At 49.5% G+C, this 22,535-nt stretch overlaps 1 protein-coding gene across 3 annotated transcripts; it reads right to left on the reverse strand.

Moving 5' to 3' along the window:
- Positions 1-2,501: 2,501 nt before the first annotated feature.
- Positions 2,502-16,403, reverse strand: LOC120752999 (proprotein convertase subtilisin/kexin type 5-like). Of its 3 annotated transcripts, none has more exons than XM_040064848.1 (10): positions 16,238-16,397; positions 16,082-16,159; positions 12,724-13,206; positions 11,544-11,679; positions 9,624-9,712; positions 7,967-8,030; positions 7,490-7,578; positions 5,492-5,604; positions 4,883-5,039; positions 2,502-2,786 (listed from the first exon to the last, which is right to left on the reverse strand). In XM_040064848.1, the coding sequence occupies exons 2-10, from the start codon at positions 16,134-16,136 to the stop codon at positions 2,635-2,637; spliced, it is 1,338 nt and encodes a 445-aa protein (XP_039920782.1). In that variant the 5' UTR covers positions 16,137-16,159; positions 16,238-16,397; the 3' UTR covers positions 2,502-2,634. The 3 variants fall into 3 exon arrangements, with proteins under 3 accessions (XP_039920782.1, XP_039920783.1, XP_039920784.1); XM_040064849.1 differs by adding an exon at positions 13,401-13,486 and having other exon boundaries at positions 16,082-16,397; XM_040064850.2 differs by having other exon boundaries at positions 16,082-16,403.
- Between the last annotated feature and the right edge of the window lie 6,132 nt (positions 16,404-22,535).

The following is a 22,535-nucleotide window of genomic DNA, read 5'->3' on the forward strand; positions in this document are numbered from 1 at the left end:
GCAAAAAGCTAGATACATGACAGCCAATTTCAGAATTTGTTGTTCTTTTATCACATGAGCAAGCATGGAAACAATTTTCAGTTGAGTATGTTAGATGTATTTTCATACAACCTAGGAAAAATAATCAGAGTAAATGTCTGTTTTGTTCAATAGCTTTGTGTTCATGGTCAGGTTTTAGGAGGTTTTTTATTTGAATTACTTGGAAAAGCAAAATATCTTGAAAGACGTATTAATGGGATTTTTCCACATTGTTGAGTCTCATTATTCCATGTCTGACTGCTTGAGAAACTTCAATGTCTTATTAAATGTTGAATTTTATTCCTAGTTATTTAAGAAGTTGCTAAGTCTCTTTTGTAAAACACCTCTATATACTTACTTTGGCACCTTTTTCTTTTTTTCTTCTTTTAAGAAAAAAGTGGAATTGATACATACTAAGCAAGCATGGTTTGGCAGTGAAGGAAGGTTATGAAGGGTTTTGTTCTCTCCTAGGGAAAGCTTACACTCCAGGCCTTCCTAAGAGACACCCTGGAAATACTGTTTTGCACTTCCACAGAGGTGATACTGATTGTGCTGTGGCTTGTTTTCACATCGTTGCTTGTCACAGAAATGCTGACATTTCTTGCAGCCCAGTTTTTCCAGTGCTGCTCTCTGTTGCTCCTAATTTTACAGGCTTTTATGACACTGAGCTGGAGCCACCCAGCCCAGCCAGCACTGCTGGCCAGGTCTGAATTTGACTGTGACTTTTTCAGACAGGTTTTTTGGGTCTGATTTGGCTTCATGTGTGGAGTCTCCCACATGTGACAGCAGCTACATTTTTTTAAAAAAGCATTTCAGAGATCTGCTTTGATGCTGGTGGCTGATAGTTCTGCTGAGGTTACCTGCTGCTGTTCATCAGGATTGTGTCCCTCTGCTGCTCTGAGGAACACCACAGCCTTGAGCCAGAGAGACACTTCATGTTTCTCCTAAATCAGCAGTGGGAGAGGCTGCATGGAGCTCTGCCTGTGCTGGCCAGTGGGGAGGGTTGTAGGTACCATCCCTGTTGCTGCTGATCCAGATTACAATCACAGAATGGTTGGGGTGGAAGGGACCTTAAAGACCATCCGCTTCCAGCCCCTGCCATGGGCAGGGACAACTTTCCCTAGACCAGGCTGCTCCAAGCCCTGTCCAACCTGGCCTTCAACACTGCCAGGAGCAAGGCAGCCACAGCTTCTCTGGACAATCTGTCTGCCCACAATGGCTGATGTACCACTCCTCTACGCAGTTACTCACCTGACAGAGTCGAGAGAGATCAAAGAACGGATATATTTTATAAATTCTTTTGAACACTTTTAACACCTTCCCTGGGGAGAGGAGAATGAGCAGCTGAGGGCAGGAACCACCTGACCCCCCCCACAGCTGGGCTCCTTCAGCCATCTCTGCTGCTGCAAGATGAAGTGAAAAGTAACACCTGCTACCCCCTCTGTGCAGAGTAATTTGAAATTGTCAATCTTTTGCTAGAGACACTGGTTTTGCTGGCCATTGAGGGCTGGTGAAGCACGGCACTGACACAGAGGGTTCACAGCTGGCTGAGCTGGGTTTACACAGCACCTGTGTGGGAATTTCACTGTAGGGGGAAAAGGAAAACAAGGTGGGAAGGTTAAGAGGCCACAGGTACTGGTTTCATGGAGCAGTTGACACTGGCTCCAGTACAGGTGACGGGCATTTCTGAGTGCCTGGGATGCTTACTAAGCATTGCCCAGAGAAAAACATAAGAGGGGACATAGAGCAAACAACAAGAGTCAACCAACCACATACAAAAATCATCTCTGGGAAATATAAATCACATCAGTTTACCCAGATGGTTAAACTGGGCTGGGTTCACAGAAGGCTTGGAGTGCCACAGCAAACAGGTACAAACCACTCGTGCTGCTCTCCTGGCTGGGGGATGAATGGAGCATGCAGGATCAGGAACAGAACTTTCCCCAGGCATTTAGGCTTCCTGAGCATGCAGAAAGGTGCAAGGCATGTGCCTGCACCATGCTGCTCCTTTGTAGCTCCACTCTGAAGCACCACCTGACAGCAGGAAACAAAAGGGATGTATTTGTCCAGGAATCAACCATTACTTTATTTGCACATTTGCCCACAGCTGAAAGGAAGGGGAAAGCTTTAGGATCCCTTCCCTTGACTTGTGCTTATGCTAAAATTTTGAGAATGGGGAACAAAAATAAAAAATTGCATATTATTAAAAGGAGGCATATTTATATTAGTTTGTGCTTGGGTGGAAGTGAGTGTTATATCAAAGGGACCTCAATAACTGGAGCAGTCAGTCCTCACTCTGTTGAGCTGACTGTTAAAATGGAGAAACAGACATGATTGTTTGCTGTTTGAGAGGTTTTTCTCCTGAAGAAAGGGGAAAAGTATTTACTTGTGAACAAAGCCGGGAATTGGAAGGGGAAGAGTTTTCCCATCAGCCCAGTGCAGCAGAGCAGGGAACTGGGTTGGTTTGCACAAGCAGCCACAACTCAAAAACTGAGTTTTATTTCCCAGTACTGATTTTAGCTGTACAGAAATAGGTTGCTCGTGGTTAAACACCTTGCCCACATCTGTGCTGGCCCAGGGGAAGGAGAGGCAGGGGGCTGCTGGCCATGGCCTGTGCTACCAGCCAGCATAGACTGGCTCTGTGTGTTCCGTGCCCCCGTACGTGGGGTGTCCTCCCGAGCCCTGGGGCAGCAACAGCCACTTCAAGGATCTCTTGCCATGCTCTTGCCGCCTTCTCAGGATTATCAGAAATACAACAAGGATTCCACCTGGAAAGAAAGGAAGGGTAGTTAGGCACAGGTGAGAAGGTAAAGTGTCAGGTGATGTTTGCCCCAAGTCCTCTCAACTCAGGTATTCTCTTCTGGAAAAATGTTGGGTTTTTTTTTTTTTTTTTTTCCTATGTACTCTGTCCCTCTCCAAAAAGATGTGAAAAAAAAGGCTCCACTGGCAATAACAACACTCAGCTTCAGCAGTACAGCTTAACTCTGGAAGCTGCAAGGAATAACAGCTTTCATTGAAATAATTCAGCAACTTGCTTTCCTACTCCCGTTTACTCTCTGTTCTCTTTTCCTCTTACCCACTGCAGGCCCCACCAAAAGAACCTTGTTGAGAAATTAGTTTGCTCTGTGCATCACTCACACTGAAGCACAGAGAAGCAAAAGAAGTAACTAATGTAGATTAACTCTGAGTCTAGACTGAGATCAGGGCTGTCAGGAAAAATTACTTTTGGATCGGGCATAGACATGGAAGTAATTGGCAAATCTCACGTACTGTGACATTCTGTTCGTTTGTTTCTGGCAGAAGCATCATCAGAGAAAATTGATCTGAACAGAAGAGCACAAATCTGTCGCTGTGATGCAATATGGCCAGACAAATACACCCAGATTTCAGTTGTGTGAGCAGACAGTCTCACGGTAAACACTTGATCTGTGAGACCAGCCGTGAAATACTCGCAGGTTCCTGCGTGGGCTGTTTCCTTTCCCCTCTTTGCAGCAAGCACTGGGAGAGGCAGGAATGCTGTTCCCTGACCCTCGGACTTGTTTATCACAAATGCTGGTTAATGGGCCATTGTCCCTCTCTGGGCAGTCTTTTCATATACTTCAGTTTAATCTACTTTTTCAAATTAATACTCGCTTCAGATGGCATCTGTTTCGGCAGATTTTTGGACAACAGCCTGGCATGAGGGATAGGGGTCAGTGGAGGAGCTTTCTCATGGCTCCAAGATGCAGCTGCAGCTCCCACCAGGCATTCCAGCCCCATGGAGACAGCAGTCAGAGGGTGCTGCTGGAGCTCCTGTAGACCCTGCTGTCCTTGTCTCCTCCCGTGCCTCTGCAGTCCCCTCCTCAGCTGCCAAGACACAAGCGTGATGAGAATGCTGCTTTCTTCTTGGAGAAGCAGCTTTGCTGTGTGTCTTGTTCACTGTGGGGAACAACACAGTGCCTTTAATCTCTCCTCTCCTTTTAACAGCAGCGTGGAGAATGGGGCTTCAGGAAATACATAAAATACACTTGAAACACAGAAATTGAATTGGAGGCTTGTTGGATGCTCTTTATCTTCTGATGGCTTACTCATCTCTGTGACTTGGCTCTCTTGACACAAGATTTTCATCTCTGGTAATGTAAGTGGCACTTAGGGACTTCTCTTCATCTCTGGGCACAGGAGACAGGTTCCTCCTCCCAGCTTTCTCATCTGCCCTTTTTGCAATCCACAGCAGTAACAGTTGCTCATTTTCATCATAACTCTCTGATTAAGCCTCCCCTCAACTTTGATTAAAAACAGGAGAATTCTATTTTTCCCTTTCCTAAGACTAAAATGCATATTCATTGTTTTGGAATGATTATTCATGATGCAGCTTCCCAGTTGAAAAGCTCATGCACTCATTAGCTTGCCCTAGTGAGCTAATTTACAGCAGGTGGCAACTGGAGGGATGCTTCCCACACCCAGCAGGTCCTGACTGTTGGATATGAGGTACATTTGGCACTGACACAACCAAGAGAGCCAGCAGCTCCCCATCCTGCTGGATGCTGTGGCATGACTTAAGGCAGGAATGCTTTCAGGAAACAAAAGTCTCATACCAAAAGGAAATTGTCCCTTTTCCTACTTTTGTGCAGCCAAGGAATCCCTGTTTGAGGGTCCATACACACACCCCTGCTTCCCAGGGGCAAGCAACAAGCATTCAGCACTGTGCCACCTTCCTTGAGAGCGAGGGAAAGGACTGGCACCGGCACTGAGAGCAGCCAGAAAGACTTTCATTAGAAATCCTACTTTCCAGAAACACAAAATACAGCACGCAGAGAATGCGTGGTTTAACACAGCTGCAGAGGGGTGCCTGGTTTACCAGAGGACAGAGAGAAGCCAGACTCACCTGCTGAGAAGGTGGCCAGGACAATGACCGTGGCAGGGGTCAGCTGGCAGGAGTCCCCGGCCTTGTACAGGAAGAGCTCCATGCAGTAGGTGGGCTCCACGCTGCCCCTGGGGCAGAAGGCATCAGAAGGGCACTTGACTGGGCTCACATCTGGGCTCTGCCCAAGAGAAGAAGAAACTCAGCACCAACAAACTGCAGAAGGCAGCCAGGGCAAAGGGAGATAACATTTTAGCATTAGAGCGGGAGGGAGATAAATAAAGGAATGAACCTTGAACCTGCCATCATTAAATTCAGCCTTGTCTGCCCCTGCAGTGTTGGAGTATGGGGAAGGGCAGAAGGCTGTGACACAGCAAGTCCATACTCACACCCCCTCATTAATGCACACACCATCCATCCCCTCATGGCCCAGCCAGGGCAGGCAGCTTCAGGCACAAAGCCACACTCCTGGAGTCATAATTTTAATCACCTCCCTGCCTCAGAGTCTATGTTTAAGAGAAGGGAAGCTCAGATTGAAAAAAAAAAAAAAAAAAAGTGTTAATTGAAGCGTATTTAGCTTGCCATGGGACAGCTCTGGTCAGCACAGGCTGTCCCCAGCTGATGGGCACTCACAGGGCAGTAGTGGTTTTCTGGGCACGGGTCACAGCTCTCCTTGCCCCGCTGTAGTTGGTACTCTCCTGTCCTGCAGGCCTTGCATCTGCTGTCGCTGGGACCTTTGAATGTACCTAAATAGCAAATAAGCACAATATTAACGTCTGAGACTAAACCCCAGGACCTTTGCAATTGCATACGGATGAATCAGCTTTCAAAGCCACAGGGAGAAAGAGCATTAAGTGCTCATGTACATAACAAAAGCTGAGCCTGGACTTTGGTCCTGGTTCGGTGGCAAAGGGTCAGAACATAACTAACAGGGACAGAGGGACTGGAGAATATTTGGGGTCAGACCTTGGCAAACAGAGTATTGTGAGCAGGAGTACATGGGAGAGGATTTAGTAGTGAGCTTTGGCTTTAATGTAGAGGGAAGATGGGAGCTGGAGGTCAGCAGTGTTTCATCCTCTCCAATTCTGGATTCAAACACCTTTTCCAGCTCTTTGAAACTGGCTGAGCAGACTTCAAAGATCAGCTCAGTTGCCCAAGCTTTGTGGGAAAGACAGGTCACAGAAGTTCCAAGTCTCAAAGTGGTAAAATGCTTTCCTGCATGTTTAAAATGCAGTTTGACAATGAGACACCCCTGGTGCTGTGTCCAGACTGGAAGCTAGTCCCTGCCATGGGAGTGGCTGGAGCGCTCTGCCTGAGCTCTGCCCAGCCCTGCTGCAGCCTGCTGTTGTTTCAGACAGCACAGGAAGGAGCACGGCCATCCCTCACATTCCCCCTCCCCTGCCCCTTTGCAGTGACCTGGCTAGCAGGACTCTGCAGTGACCTGGCTGTCGCTAGAGGACACGGAAAGAACGATACTCACGCATTCAACTCCAGAGCAAAAAGAAGGGAAGTTTATTTACCTGACCTCGCTTATATAGATTATTCTGGACAATGACCAGGGATTGGAGAATAAGGTTGCCACTTCTCCACTCCACTGGCCAGGCTAAAAGTCCATCAATTGTCCCTCATCAGAGAGGAATGCAAAAACAACTACTTTGTTTATGTTACAAGAGTGAGAAACTCCACTACAGAAATGTAAACATCTCAGAAGGCCAGCAGAATATAGTAACACCTGGCTGCAGGACTCTGCAGTTACCTGGAGAGCAGGACCCTGCAGTGACCTGGAGAGCAGGACCCTGCAGTGACCTGGCTGGCAGGACTCTGCAGTGACCCGGCTGGCAGGACCCTGCAGTGACCTGGAGAGCAGGACCCTGCAGTGACCTGGAGAGCAGGACCCTGCAGTGACCTGGCTGGCAGGACTCTGCAGTTACCTGGAGAGCAGGACCCTGCAGTTACCTGGAGAGCAGGACCCTGCAGTGACCTGGAGAGCAGGACCCTGCAGTGACCTGGCTGGCAGGACTCTGCAGTGACCCGGCTGGCAGGACCCTGCAGTGACCTGGAGAGCAGGACCCTGCAGTGACCTGGAGAGCAGGACCCTGCAGTGACCTGGAGAGCAGGACCCTGCAGTGACCTGGCTGGCAGGACTCTGCAGTTACCTGGAGAGCAGGACCCTGCAGTTACCTGGAGAGCAGGACCCTGCAGTGACCTGGCTGGCAGGACCCTGCAGTGACCTGGCTGGCAGGACCCTGCAGTGACCTGGCTGGCAGGACCCTGCAGTGACCTGGCTGGCAGGACCCTGCAGTGACCTGGCTGGCAGGACCCTGCAGTGACCTGGCTGGCAGGACCCTGCAGTGACCTGGCTGGCAGGACCCTGCAGTGACCTGGCTGGCAGGACCCTGCAGTGACCTGGCTGGCAGGACCCTGCAGTGACCTGGCTGGCAGGACCCTGCAGTCACCTGGCTGGCAGGACCCTGCAGTCACCTGGAGAGCAGGACCCTGCAGTCACCTGGAGAGCAGGACCCTGCAGTCACCTGGAGAGCAGGACCCTGCAGTTACCTGGCTGGCAGGACCCTGCAGTTACCTGGCTTGCAGGACCCTGCAGTTACCTGGCTTGCAGGACCCTGCAGTTACCTGGCTTGCAGGACTCGCACCCCTCCGACGCCTCCTGAGGAGCCTCCTGTCCCCCGGCGCAGGACTGACAGGCCGAGCAGCTGGTGGTGCTGGGAGGGGAGAGGAGACAGGACATGCTGTAGGATGAGCACTTCCAAGATCAGCCCAGCCCACCAAAGCCAGCTCTTAGAAAACTGGAGTCTCCAGGGTCAACCAGGCCAACCAGAAACCTTCTTGTGGGTGTCTGTCTCCAGTGCAGTTTCTCACTCAGAACCACAGAATGGTCTGGGTTGGAAGGGCCCTTAAAGATCATCTCATTCCAACCCCCATGCCGTGGTCAGGGACACTTGACCAGGTTGCTTGAAGCTCCCTCCTACAGCTGAAATGGCAGCTGACTGGTTTTTGGGCACTACACTGGTGGTTCCAGCTCAGTGGCTAAAAGAAACCACCCTCCCTGTCCACCTGAGATCCGGCACCCCTTACTTGCAAGATCCTTACTTGCAAAACGATCCTGGCTGGCAAGGCAGACAAAAAGCTGCATTTTGCTCGGAGCTAAAATAGCCTGAAAAAGAGAAAAATAAGGCTTCAGGATCCTGCCTCTGCATTTCTGCCCCACATCATTGTGGATTTGCTCATGTCCATTTAACAGGCAAAAAAACTACTCTCCACAATAGACTTCAGGTGGCATTTCAGGGGTTAATGTGGGATATTTGCAGTTATATTTGTCAAAAGCCCTAGAAGAGCAATGAAAGTTCCCTGCTGCCCTCTGCCATGCTGAGGGATGCACGGAGGGCTCTGGCAGATTCCCCTGGTGTCACATCTCACATCACCCGAAATCATGCCAAGGAGACAGAGAAACCTTCCCAGCACCACAGGCTGAACTGGAATGAGGCTGGAATGGGTGATCCCAGTGCCAGCTCCCATATTATTCAGCTGGAGCAGATCTGTGGCCAGGAGAAACCTCTCTGGTCACCCCAGCCCTTCCAGGACCCAGCAGCCAAGATGGCTCTGCTAGTGCAGAGCCTCCCTCCCTGCGCCACCAGGACCAGGATGGGCAGGAGGACATGCACAGACCCTTGCCAAAGCACAAAAAGGAGTGAAGTGCCCCAAAGTGCCCAGGGGCCAGCAGGACCCAACTCCTGAGTCCCACCACACCAAGAGGAAAGCTGAGAGAGCAGCACTTGGGAATTCAGGTGGGTTTGGAGGGGCCTGATGATGATCACTGCCCACATGGGGCGGAGTTAAGGTTCAGAGAGGAGCTGGGTGTGGTGGGGGTGAGATCTCAAACCTAGATTTGCACCAGGCAGCAGAGGCTGCGGCAAAGCAGGATGAAACCAAACCCACCTCCCCTCTCCCTGCAAGGAAAAAGGAACTTTTTACATTTATACTTACAGGATTTAGGGGCCACCCCCACAGACTCCCCTGTTGTCTAACACAACATTCAAATCTGCTGAATAAAAGGAATGACAGACCCTATCACTGTCACCAGTCAGATTTTGCTCCTCCCAAACTCAGCCAAGGTTTGGGTGCAGCTCAGCAGCTTGGTGGGTGGATTTTCAGCGGAACAGTTGTGCATGTTCAAGCAGGACCCCATTTTGGGTGCAGAGGAGCTGCTGCACTGCATGTGTTAATTAGGATTTTGCATAAGTAAGGGCTGTTCTGTTCTGCACATGCTGTTACCCTGTCTGCAAACACATTGTACCAGGCTTGAGTGGCATTAGCCAGGTGCAAAGCAGCTCCTTTTAAAAACCCCAAATTGAATGTGTGGAAAATAAGGGAAGTATTACACTTAATATTCAGACTGCAGAAGATGGCCTAAATGTAAACAAAGATGGTTTAGTCTCACTTTTGCTATCAGAAATAGAGACAATTTTATTTTCCTGCCAACGCTCCCCCCTTGTGCTAAAACTGAATTTCACAAAGTTTTTTTCTTGACTTTTATTGCAGAGTTAGCATTAACTTGTTGCAAAAACAAGCATGGCTGAGATCTGCTCTTTTCATTTTAATAACAACAGAATAGGGAAGAGATCTGCTGGGCTATTTTTAGCCTGTTTACCCTTCAGTGCTTTTAAGTTACCTGGTAATTGCATCTGGCCCTGGGAAAAAGCATCATGTGATGAAAATGCATCTGGGTTGAACACAGACCAAAGCCTACCTCGCTCACAGGCTCTGCAGGCTGCAGCCCCAGACTCATTAGCAAAATGTCCTGGTGGGCAGGGAAGACACACAGTGCTCCTTGGGAAGCTGGCAGGGAAGGGAGCAGAGTGGAACACAATTTTAGGTCACCCAAGCCTCTATCCACTTGGAGAGGAGAGAGCGGAACATGACACTGACTAGTCTAGAAACAGCAATTATGAAAAAGGAGTTCAGGTAGAAAAACATCAGTTTGGACTCACCTGAATGTTAAAGGCCCACTAAAAAACTAAAGTTTTCTACATTATTAACATTTAGAGATGCCCTGTGCCTATGGGCAATATGGAAAGGGACCATCTGAATTGTAGGTCTTGAAAAACATGTTGTGGTCAGGCTTAAAGCCCTTGGCTTAAAGTCAGACTATTAAATCCACTCTTGGAAATGGAATAGGGAAGGTGTTTGCTGTTCAGCATCCATCAGCGATTTCAAAAGGAGCTGCTCCATTGTTGGCAATCAGGAGCTGAATAAAGGACCTAAACCATAGGCAGTGATGTGAGAGCCCTGACCTTGAGTAGCAGGGACTGTGGGAAAAGGGAGGCAGTAGGTCAGACCTCCAGGAGGAGGGGGAGGAAATGAATCAAAGGCAGGGAAAGAAGAAGCTTTTACATTCATCACTAGCAGAGCCAAATCCCCCTCAACAAGTATGTGGGTACGGGAATTTGATAACATACTCAGAGATGCTTTGGAGGAAAACAAGGACACGCTCTTTAGTTCCTCCAGAAACTGCAGGGCTGCAGGAGATTTTCAGAAAACCAAAACCACCCCAAACCAACTGGAAACATAGCAAATGCTTTGCTAAAAACAAACCAGCGCAGGGCCTGTTCCAGCCAGAGCCACTCAAAGCCGCGGGGAGGCCAAATTGTCCAAATACTACAGAAGTGTTAAATGCCCTGAGGCCCAGGCAGCCAGCAGGAGATGGCCATGCACACACTGCACCTCCAGGTCCCCCACTTTTGGTTCCTGCTCTGGCACACAGCAACCCAGCACCCTCCCACCTCCCAGCAGCAGCTCTGTGTGCCCTGAAGACTGCTCCTGATGGGTTTTAAAAGCAATTTGGGGATACATTTTTAAGGCAGGTCCTCACAGCACAGACTGCAAGAGGGGAGCACGGAGAGCACAGAGGAAGATCCTGCTGGCACCTCAAACTCCAGAGCTGCTGCAAACAAACTGCACACTCTGGTCATCCTTCCTAGGGCCAGATTTTGTTGCCATTCCCCAGGACTGGTTCAAATGGAGCTGCTCTGCAACAATCACAGTCCTGGGAGGCTCTTGCCACCCCTCCTTGCCACCACACAAAGGACACAGCTCACTGTTTGCAGACATGGATGCAGCAAGAGGAAATCCGATAGAAATGGAGAGAGCAGCACATGCCCAGGTCGCTGCAGCCAGAGGACGCTTGTACAGCATCCCTGGATGAGGCACACAGGTGGAATTGCAAGACTGGGCTCCTGGCTGGGATGTCTTGTCAGCTTTTCCACACTGTCAGCTGAGGGTATTGCTTTGGATGCCAGCGACTCAAATGTAATGAGATGCCTTGGGGGCAAGAAAACAGCGATCGAGAAAGTAATTAGGCAAAGCAGGGAGATGGAGCCTGTTGGTCAGACACATCCTAGAGAAAAGCTGAGGAGATGAAAACCCCACCACAAAACAACGTGTTCCCTCAGTGCAGACAAAAGGCACGAGGGCAAAAAAGGAAAGCCCACAGAGGGGCAACCCTCAGCACAAGGATATCCACACCAAGGTCTCCTGATGAGGAGAATTTAGATCTGAGAAACAACCCTGGCAGCACTTTTCCTACCGCCCAAAAGAAGATATTTTTCTGGCTGGGAAGCGTTTTGTGGTGTATCACCCAGTCCCCACGCCCAGGGGCTCAGTCACTCACCTGGTGTAATACCCCTGTGGGCAGGGCAGGCAGGATGGCTGCCCACTTTGGGGCTGGTAGTGGCCTGGTGGGCAGGGGCTGCAGGCACTGGGGTCTGTGCACCAGCCCTCCGCGCAGCACGAGCAGCTCAAGGTGCCTAAATCGGGACAAAAAGTCAGGATCAGGAGTGCAAGACTTGACTGAAACCCCTCTGTCTGCCAGGACAGGCCACTGCCACAAAGGCAGAAACTTTGGGATGCAGACCCTAAAAAGAGTGAGAGACCAAAAAAAAAAAACCCAAAAGGAAAACAGTATACTTTAGATTATTGATAATTTAAATTAAAGTTTGTAGGAAGCAGAACTGATTAATAAAGCCTCAGAGTGGAGGATCTGCCTTAAGCAGCAACAGCTTTTCTTTGAGCACAGGTACCATGGCATTCCCAGCAGGCAAGTTCTACCCCTCTCTGCTCCACAAAACCAGTCCCAGCCACGCTGAGGAACTGGGTGGGATTTACTGCAGCTGCACCACCAGCACAGGCAAGAGGAGAAGGCCCTGTCAAAGAAGATCCTGCATAAAAGGGAGGTGAGACATAACTCCTGTCCTCTGCAGATTCACCCTAAAGCATCAGAGCTGCTTTTAAAAAGTGCCCTGCCATGCAGGGAATAAGCAAAAAGTACATGGCTTGTGTCTTGGAGATTTTTTTTTTTTTTTTTTTTTTTTGTGGGGTGGTGGTGTTTGAAATCAAAACCCGACCACGTTACAACCAATAATTTCTGGGAAAGGTTACATTTCCCCGAATAACTGCTGACCACAACAGAGGTTGATCAAGTATTTTCTCAAGGCCATGGAAAAAGGCTGCCTCTATAGCAGAGATTCTCTTTCAAACATTCAAGACAGCTGGAAATTGACCTTGTATTTGGCCCTGGACCCCAAAATTATCTTCTGCCAATAAATCAAACTGTACTTGAGTTACACTTTTCGCCACAATCCAACTACTTTGTCACCCCAGTGGGGAAGCCTCAGGAAGACCAAAACACAGCACAAGGCCAGGAAAGACCTTTGATTTCAGAAGGGTGAAATGAATTAAGTCCGTCTCCTGCTGCCTGTCCAAGCTTCCAACACAAGCACAAGTGCTGGCTTCACCTCCCCTGCCAAATCCCTTTTCCCTCTAACACAGAAGCTGGGAGCAGGGACCCTTACCTTGGGTGGGGACAGTCCCTGGGGGGCAGCGGGCACAGGCTGTCACATTCACTCTGCTGCAGTTGGAGGGCTGAGGGGTGCTGGGGAGCAGGGCTGATGATGGGACCCCAGAGGATGTGGTCACCCCTGGAGGGGACGCTGGGGCACTGCTGGGTGCGGCTGTCAGTGCTGTAGATGCCTGAGCGGTGGCCCTGCTGCCAGAGGTGGGAACGGTCCCCGTGGTGGGGGGCAGAGTCTGGGCAGGGGTTTTTGTGCTTGGATCAGCAGATGGAGCTGCTGTGGGTGCAGCAGGGTTTGCAGTGGTTGGGGTGAGTCCAGCTGAGAGCGTTGCAGGAGCAGATGGGGGAGCAGAGGCTGCAGCAGTGGTTGCACTGGGAGGTGCTGGGGTTGAAGCAATGGGAACCTCGGCGCTGGTTGCACTGGGAGGTGCTGGGGTGGATGCAACTGGGACCTCAGTGCTGGTTGTCTGGCCTAAAGCAATACCTAAGAGAAGAAAAAAAGTAATTAGTGGCTGAATTACTGTTCTCCCTTTAATGGCAGGTTTTCATTTAGGTCTTTATCAAGTGCTTAAACCCTGTATCCTTGTTTGATGTCCAGAAACTCCCCTCTGCTGTGTTCCACTATACAGCAAGCATCTGAGGCAGCATTTGAGCATGTCTGGCACGTGAGAGACTTACCGAGGAAATAAATTAGTGGGTCCATGAGGCCACAAATAAGTAGATGCCAGTGTCCAGGAGGTCTGACTCACGGGTGTGAGAACTGCCTGAAAGAGTCAGTTCTGTTAGCTCCTTGAGACTGTTTACACTGAGATCTCCTGACAATCTGATCTAAGATGCTTGTCCAGTAGCTGACTGCTTTATCCCATCGCCCTTAAACAGATCAGGTGAGAAAAGACATGGGCTATGGGGTTTTTTAAGCTGTTCTGGTGGTACATCCAGTAACCAGAAGGGAATCTGCAGGCCAAGACTTGCTTTAATTCTGAAATCCCTCCTCAGAGTGAGGATTGCTGAAATCTGTAGAGAATTACTGCAGCTCAGGTTGTTTTGCTGTGGTACATGTGGACTGGAACATCATCTGCTGATGGAACACATCCCTTGGCACAGACATGGGTAATGTCCTCCAGTTTCTAACAGAGGAGAGACCCATGAAACTGAGCATGGAAAGCAGCAGGCTATTGTTAATTTAGTGTGGTATTAAGCAGAGGAAGAAAAGCAAAACCAAAAGAGGCAGCTCCTGCCACAGCAGCTGGGCCACCAGTTGGGTTCAAGAACTCGGGGCAGGGATTTACTCAACGCTTACTGCAACTTCTGAAAACACCCAACCTTATACGGCACCAGTAGGCAACTGGAGCTGATACTGAGGGATATAAATGCTCTCCCAAGCACACACACCTGCCAAGACCCACTGGCAATCCATGCCCAGCAGCACGGAAAACACAAGGACTCCTAGGAAATTGGTTTATGGTTTTCAAGGAGGTCAAAGAGTGCAGCTGACCCCCGACAGCAGGATGTAGGTGAGGAAGGCCACGGGAAGGGTGACAAGATGGGTGACAGCACAAGCTGTCAGGTGTCAGACCCACAACCCTGCAGGCTTTTCCCCAGCCCTGATTCACCCCCAGCCTTTAATTTCTCTCTCAATTTTGTACCCACCATGCAAGGTCAGGCACTGTGGCCACCAGTGCTCAGCAGTACCATGGTATGAACATCAACATGCAGACCAAGCTGATGACAGCTTCAGTTAAAGTTCTGCACCAGGATCAGCACAGTGGATAAAAGAGTCTTCATAAGGTTGCGATCACACGGAGACAGTTTGCTGGGAGTGCTCCCTCCTGTTGTTGACTGCCCGCTTTGTGCCAAAACTGATCTTGGTGTAAGTACTGAGTAAAGCTGATGAGTACTCAGCCATCTGGGCCACTGCCCAGGTTTTAAAGAATTTACAGAATAGTCTGAATTGGAAGGGACCCAGAGGATTGTGGACCCCAGCTCTTAAGAGTGAATGGCCCACATGTGGATCAAACCCACAACTTTGGCACTAAGCACTGAGCCAATAATGTCCAGCACCAACAGAACTAAATCTCATTTTCTTGCCATAGCTCTAAAACAGAGACACCAAATCTAACAGCGATCATTTTGTAACACACTGGTCTGCCCCAGGCTCAGATCCAAGGGACAGAGGTGCCAGCATTGATCCAAGGCAGAGAGAGCAGCTCCACAGTGCCCACACAGGACACTGCTACTGCGGTCATCCAGAACCAAGATGCACAATTCCCCTCATCTGATTCCCGTGCCTTAGGGGTTGAAGCTAGTCTGCTTGCTTTTCCCGCACCTCTGGCAACAAACTGAGTCAGTCCTGAGAGCCATAAAACTAATCCTAACATAAACACTAGCAGCAAGTTAAGGGCGCTATAAAATTCCCAGGGAAAACCTTTCAGAAGGAGCTCTGAGATCCAAGTCTGATTTCCCACAGATCTCCTCCTATCCCCAACAGCTCTTCCAGCCAGAGACACTGCAGAGGCTTCAACAACTTGGACTGCCCACAGCTGGACGAATTTTTGTTGTTTTTTTAGTTGAATGTTTCATTGGTTGGTTGGTTTTAATGTCAATTGGTGGTGCTCTTAAGAGAAATTTTTAAAAATGGAAAGCAGTTTTCCACAACATGTTACCAAAAGTAGTAGAGTTGTTTGCAAAACTTCAGCAGCCAACAATAACCTCTGGTAGCCAGTACTTCTTAATAATTTAAACAACTTCTGGAGAAAAAAAGAAGTCAGCAGGCTGAAAACAACTAGTTTTGATCACTAGTAAAGTGTTTGTGTATTCGACCAGTTATAGTCGGTCACAGGTGTGAAAAAGACCAGTACTCAAACAACCTCAGCTTCATCAGACAAACCATTTTTTTCTCCTGCACTTACACTGTCTATGTCATGGAACAGCAATTTTACTTTCTAGAGCTTTTTTTTTTTTTTAGGAGCACTGTGCATCACCCAGATTATCTCCAGGGGAACTTGAAGGATGAGTTATTTTGCATGCGATGCCTTGGCACGATCAAGAGACTTGAGGACTTCAGGGAAGGATAGAGAGCTGATCTTTCCCAACCTACCAACAGGCATCCTGCTCCCTGGGGTTCAAGCCTCTGCAAATCCTCAATATGCAGAGTAATACAGCTCTATTTCTCCTTTTTATCTTTTCTTTTCTTCTTGTAAAAGCAAATTTCTGTATTTACCACATGCATCCCACTTCCTTCCTTCCCTGCCTTCCCCCAGCCCCCGTCGGTGAGGCCCAGGGCTCTCACAGTCCCATTATGGCTTTACCCACCTCTGTGCTCAGCCAGTGAAGAGAAAACCTGTGTCAGGAGGACCTACCTGTTAAACACACCATGGTTAAGCTCCACAGCAGAGGACGGGGCCAGGCGCTCATTTTTCCCTGAGGAGTAACACAGCCTGTCAAGAGGCAAGATCAGCCGCTAACGCCCTCACCCAGCTCTCATTCTCCTCCGCTTTTGTGCCCAATTTTGTCACCTGACCGATCATGCGGCTCAGTCAAGTCAACGTCTCCCCAACAAAGGGGGGTTTATATTCGGCTCCTGAGACGACCCGGCCTCCTCAGAGCAGAGCACACAGCAGGCACCCGGAGGAGCAGATCTCCCCTCACAGAACTGCGGGAATCCGTGCGAGGAGCGCTCCGGAGGAAGTGATGGGCTCCCGGGGAGGAGTGGCAGAGCAGCCTGGGAGCCCGGCCTGGCTGCGGGCCAGCGCCCCGTGACCTCGTCCAGTGAGAGGATTTCATTTTTTCGACATACGAGATTTCCTGAGAGAAGAGAAATAAGAAAAATAACCCCAAAAGAGTTCCCATTTTAACTGAGGCCAACCATGCTGTAACCAGAACACAGCCTCTGCGGAGCACAGAGCTTTCCCAACCAGCATTTCTCCCCCACTCCCTCCCCCATTTGCCCACACTGTGTCCAGCTGGATGCATCAAGTTGTTATCAGGATCAAGCTCACAGGTCCTGATGATGATTTTGAGGTGAGAGCATTAAGTTTAATGAGGCCCCACCATATTTTCCATGTGTTCCCGTGTCTCTTCTGCCTGCTGGGCCACCTGAGGACACAAATGTTCCCATGTTTTCCTTACCTCGCAGCCCTGCTTTGAAAGATCCCCCATTTCCCTCTGCTCCCACTGTTCGGCAATCAACATTGCCAAGCCCCTGTTGTGAGAGGATTTCCTTTAGCATTCAGCTGAATGCCACATCTCCCATGTCACATCTTTGCCCAAACTGAGGGAACAGAGGGCTGTTCGTATAGGATTGCGGATGCTCCACGTGCAGCCCCCACAGCTGCACGTTCAGTGGGATCAGGCACTGTCAGGCACTGCTCGTGTCCTTGTGCTCCAGGATCCTCAATAGGTCCCCACACGAGGACTCTAACACAAGCCCTCAGGCTTTCCTCTCAGTGGCCCAGGTGGGGTCAGTTTGGGACCAGGGACACTTTCTTGTCCCTGGCAGTGACAGTCTGCCTAACTGTCCTGCTTCACGGCAGCTGCACAGATACAGGGCAGAGTCCTCCACTCTGGCATCACCGCTTTGGGTGGGTGCAGGTCAGACTGTGACCACCTGTCTTCCAGCACTGTCAGATGGAGCCCTAACCCAAAATGATGACTGCCAAAGTGATCACAAGCAGACATCAGGCTCAAGGGCTCGGCCTTGGCAGCCCCTCCCACAGACTGCCAGTGGCTCTGGACAAGGCAGGGGTGGGTGGAGGGCTGCCCCTTCCCTGCAGGCAGGAGAGCTCTCAGCGTGACATTGCTCTGCTTGGCTTTACGGGTTTTACAAGTCTCTGCACAGGATGTTTGATCTCAGTCTGTGTAAAGAACCTGTTCCACCCAGACCTGTGCAGGGCCATCCACTCTCCAGTGGCCTGAGGCTCTGCAGGAGCAGCGTTTGCAGGGTGGAGCAGCTCTGTGCACTGGTAAAACACTGCCAGCAATTACCCAGTGAGATTTATCCTGCTAGGGAAGCTGGCAGTAATGGTCCCCTCCATCCCATAAGCTGCACATCCCTGGTTAGTGGGGAGCTTTCCCACACTCCCCAGTCCCAGAACCAAGTCACACATTTGCTGAGCAGCTACAGCACTCATGTACACACTGGAAAAGCAGTTCAGAACTGGATGTGGCAGCACTTTCACTGTGCATTTCAGCCCAACACATGGAAGAGAAAGGGAAATTGTGCATTAAAGCCCTTCCTGTGCACTCAGAGCCCCCTTTCTGGGGGAGCTACCAGAGCCCAGGTGAGAGATGAGATAGGCTGCTTTCCTGTCAACTGTTTTTGCAACTGGACAAGCTGGAAATACATTTCTGACAGGGAAAAACTAATGCCACTTCAGGGCAGAAAATTACAAACAGACAAATTCATAAACTCCTGACCTGCCTGGGCCTGTCTCCATTGAGATTAAATGCTTTTGCTAGTTGGTTCACAGAGAATAAAAAGCAGTGTCATGGTTTATCAAAAGCAATGCCCTAGGCTGGCACAGGGCCCTGGTCTTGTCAGTTCTGTTGCTGTTCCACAGTTGGCAGACCTTGTGTCCGCAGACAAACCAGACAGTGCCCTCCAGCCTCAGAACTCACAGGGCAGAGACAGGAGCAATGACACTTCTCCCAAGAGCGCAGCATCCTGTTCAAACACTCCAGCAGTTTGTGCCAACTCCCAGGCCTTGCCCAGCCTGGAAAGGACAGCTCTTATCCAAGGCTGCCCTGATCCATCCAAGCCGAGCGAGCAAAGGATGTGCCAATAGAGGTTTCATCTGCTGAGGGCAGACTTGGATTCCTGAGCTTCCCAGGCTTTACAAACCCAAGGATCACCACAGGGCTCTGCATTAACTGCCTGCAACTCACCTGGACATTAGATATCCAAGTGATCTGTTTACAAGGAGAGCTACCTGCTTAATAAGAAACACCAAGCAGGAAAACTCAAACACCAGCCTTCTTCGCAAGGTGACCTGCCACTGCCTCAGCTTTTGTCACAACGTGACTGTAAGTGCTCTGGGGGTGAAAATTCCCATGTGAGGTCCTGCAGAGGGGATAGTGCAAAGGAGAGGAATGCATGATCTGACAGCAGACTGTGACATCCATCAGGCTGAAAATGGTAGGTCACCAGGTGAACTCTTTAAGGTCAGGGAGGTATTAACTACAAGTAGAGGAGAGCAGAGTGTTCTGGCTTGAAAGGTACCACTAAATATCATCTCATTTCAACCCCTCTGCCATGGATAGGGGCACCTTCCACTAGACCAGGTTGCTTCAAGACTGATCCAACCTGACCTTGAACACTTCCAGGGAAGAGCAGCCACAGCTTCTCTGGGCAACGGCTTCCAGTACCTCACCATCCCCACAGTTAAGATTTTTTTTTTTTTCCCCCTAATAACTAATCTAATCCTGTACCCTTTCTCTTCAAATCCATTCCCCCTTGTGTTATCACCACGTGTCCCTCTTCAGCTCTCTTACAGCCCCTTGAGGTAGCAGAAGGTGCTGTAAAGCCTCCCTGGAGCTTTCCCTTCCTCCAGGCTAAACAACCCCAATTCTCTCAGCCTGTTCTCATAGCAGAGGTGCTCTAGGCTTCTGAGGGTCTTACTGGCCCTCCTCTGGGCTGACATAATTTTATCCTTGTGTTCTTAGACTCTTTGCATGGTTATCCACCACTCCGCTGCATTGTCGGTGTCCTAGGTTTAACAGACACCTCTTGGAGTGGCAAATGGCTGTCATGCTCCAAGGCAGGCAAGGTGCTGCTAAGCTGTCCTGTTCCTATGGCTCCAGGGAAAATGGTGGTGCTTGCTGTGCTGTATCCAGCTATTTGACAGCACTGTGGTCCTTCAGGAGTGTTGCTGACACTCACCTTGCTGCTGAGCTAGAAACTGAGGGTGGGCTGAGCTGCTGCTATGGCTGGGAAAAAGCAACACATTCAGGCAAACTGCAAGCTGGATTCTGAGAGTGGCTTGTTCTTGGAAAAGACTTTTCCTCAAGTAGTGTAGGTTGTGATTCCTACCCAAACCTGGGTGTGTGTAGAAGAGGTACCAGCTGCAGGTATCACTTGCTCCTCTGCAGACAAAAAAGCAGAAGCACTCCTGACCCCCCTGGGATGCACCACCCCACGGGCCATGTTCAGAAGCAACAGCAAATCCAGACCCCTCTTTTAGATGCAAGGTTATTCCAAGGTATATCCACTGACTGCCAAAAAACAGGACAAGTATTCAGGCTTTAAGGATGCAGGTCTAACAAGCAGTCAACAGCTTTGTGCCCAAGAGGGGGCCAAGACACTCCTACAAAAGTGAGGGGGGGGGGGGGGGGGGGGGGGAATTTCCCAAAGGAACAGGCAGGGTTTTGTGCTCTGGACGGCAAAACCTCCTCGTGAGCGAACGGCCACGCGATGGCACCACAGCGCCGGGCAGGGAACACAGCCACGCCCGGGCCGGCACCAAAACCACCGCGCCCAAAAACAGCCTTTGGGAGCCGCTCTTCCCCGAACTGCGCCGGCAGGAACCTCCGGCAGCGGTGGCTGGAGGTGGAATAACGAAACCCGCAAAAGGGAGCTGGAGGAATTTAAGTAAAAAATAAAAGTTAAGTTATTACAGTCACTTTGAAACAAAAAACCTCATTACTTTTTTTTTTTTTTTTAAAAAGTGTTTCTTCTGCACCTGGATTTAGGAGTAATAAAAAAAGAGTAGAGCTAGCCAAAGGAAAGGTGGTGAACTGCAGAAGGGAACCGATGGTTTAACCAACCATGATCATATGCAGAGACTAGAAGTTTATTTTCTCACAAACAGCATAGAACTTTTTTGTTTAGCCCCCCATCAGTTAAAAAGGTGGTCTTAAATGGATCAGTGTGTCTTGGGTGTCAGTCTGCTCTATGCACAGAGGTCAAACCCAGCTGGTGCTTTAGGCAGAACAAGTGCAGGGGGTGTTGCCTCTGCTGTTCAGGCCTGCAGCATTTGGGGGAAGGAAGAAGGAAACACCGTCCACTGAGGCACAGCATGGGTCCCCCTGGCCAACAGCTCTAGATCAATGCACGTCACAAAATTTTAGCACAAGATCAGCTTGTCCTGCCAACTCTCCTATGTCAGGTAACAGCCAATTTATAAAAACAATTTTAATTCAGAGATGAAAAGGAAAAAAGAGAAAGACTATGGACTTCAGTGACACCAAATGATGGGGCAGGCACTAGAGCCAAGCTTATGTGCTAGTGAGGGGTTCAACCAACCACTCAGAGAAACGAGTTGCTTTGTTTTCATTAAATTTCTACCAAGAAGGAATAAGTAAAGCCAAATGCTACACAGGAACCACATTCTGAGAGCCAAATAAAGGAATCTCCCCAGTTCCTCAGGAAAAGGTCACAGAATCCCAGATTGTTTTCAGTTGGAAGGGACCTTAAGGATCACCCAGTTCCAACCCCCCTGCCATTGCCAGGGACACCTTCCACCAGACCAGGTTGCTCCAAGCCTCCTCCAACCTGGCCTTGAGCAATTCCAGGGATGGTACAATGCAAGTGTCTTGAAACACAGCAGGTTCTGCAAACCTTTTACTTTTGAGAAGTCAGGTTTTGCTTCTTGCCTAATTCTCCCTTTCCTGCTCTCAGGAGAGCCTGTACACACACACGTGGCAGGGAGAGGAGTGGAGTCTGATATGTTCAAGCTCTCTGAAGGCACTCAAAATACAGGACAGCATCTGCCATGGGTTTGTCCAGGTCTGGAAGAGGTCAATATTTGGTCCATCAGTCTTAAGAGCTAGCACTAGAGTAGCATCCTAAACATTAAATCCCCTATAGCCTTGTACCAGCTAAGCCTCTCCAAAGCGTCCAGTGGCACAGAGATTGCTAAAACCAGCTGAGTCTGATTCTGCCCAGGCCAGCCTCAGCAGGCAGGTGAACTGGCACATCCCTGGTCATGTGGAGTGTATCAGGCTCCAGGAAATCTGAGCGAGCAAGTCCCCCAGGAAATAATAAATGAAGTGTGAATCTCAACCTCTCCCAAAGCTTTTGTCCCAAGCATTCTACCAGAGCGGCTGACCTGAAACAGAATTCCCTTCCTGGCTATTTGATAAGGTCAACCTGACACAGTCAGAAGTTTTTCTTCCCTATGTCTGGCACCGCCCCAGCACAGGCAAGTGGAACAGAGCCATTTCACATGGCTGCACATAGAGAAATTGGGATAAGGCCAGCCACACATCTCCACATAACACTGTAAGACAAACCTTCATGCTTATCACAGAACCAGACCCTAGGAACAGTACACAAGCATGAAAACAGTTTCTGAAAACCCACAACAAATCCCACCCTAAAAAACCACTAATCCCAAAACACACCAACCTTCTGCAGCACTCAAACTGAGAGAAGCCACCATTGCTCCAATTCAGATAAAGGCAGCGTTGAAGAACAACAGGGTTTATTGCACACTTCCACACCCCATCCATAGAACCTGGGCATGGCAGATCTTCCTCACATCATGAGATCTTGGCTGTGGCTCAAGTGCTTCAGCATAAGCACACCCACACACTGCAGACACAGCACCCAGGAATCACCAGCTTTCAGTGAACCCACACACAGAGCAAGAGCAGGTATTTCAGTAAATCTACTCACAAATACCCTAAACCAGCAAAACCAGCACTTGTCAGCTTTGAAATGCTAACTCTGAAATGCACCTATAGAAATAATGCCACAAATCTAAAAAGATACATGTTACCAGGCAATTTGGCTGTTTGGTCTCAGGCTGGTGGTACACCAACTCAGCTGTTAGTACAATGAACAACTTGGTTATTAAGAAGAGCATCAGTCCACTT

This window comes from Hirundo rustica, chromosome 5, assembly GCF_015227805.2.
Source record: "Hirundo rustica isolate bHirRus1 chromosome 5, bHirRus1.pri.v3, whole genome shotgun sequence".
NCBI lineage: Eukaryota > Metazoa > Chordata > Aves > Passeriformes > Hirundinidae > Hirundo > Hirundo rustica.

Coding starts and splice junctions, on each gene's coding strand:
- LOC120752999 (XM_040064850.2), bottom strand. CDS start 16,136: ATGAGCGCCTGGCCCCGTCCTCTGCTGTGGAGCTTAACCATGGTGTGT. Junction 8,031..9,623: donor CTGCAGAGCCTGTGAGCGAG/GTAGGCTTTGGT, acceptor TCTCTTTTTCAG/GCTATTTTAGCTCCGAGCAA. Junction 5,040..5,491: donor CAGAAAACCACTACTGCCCT/GTGAGTGCCCAT, acceptor TCTCTTGGGCAG/AGCCCAGATGTGAGCCCAGT.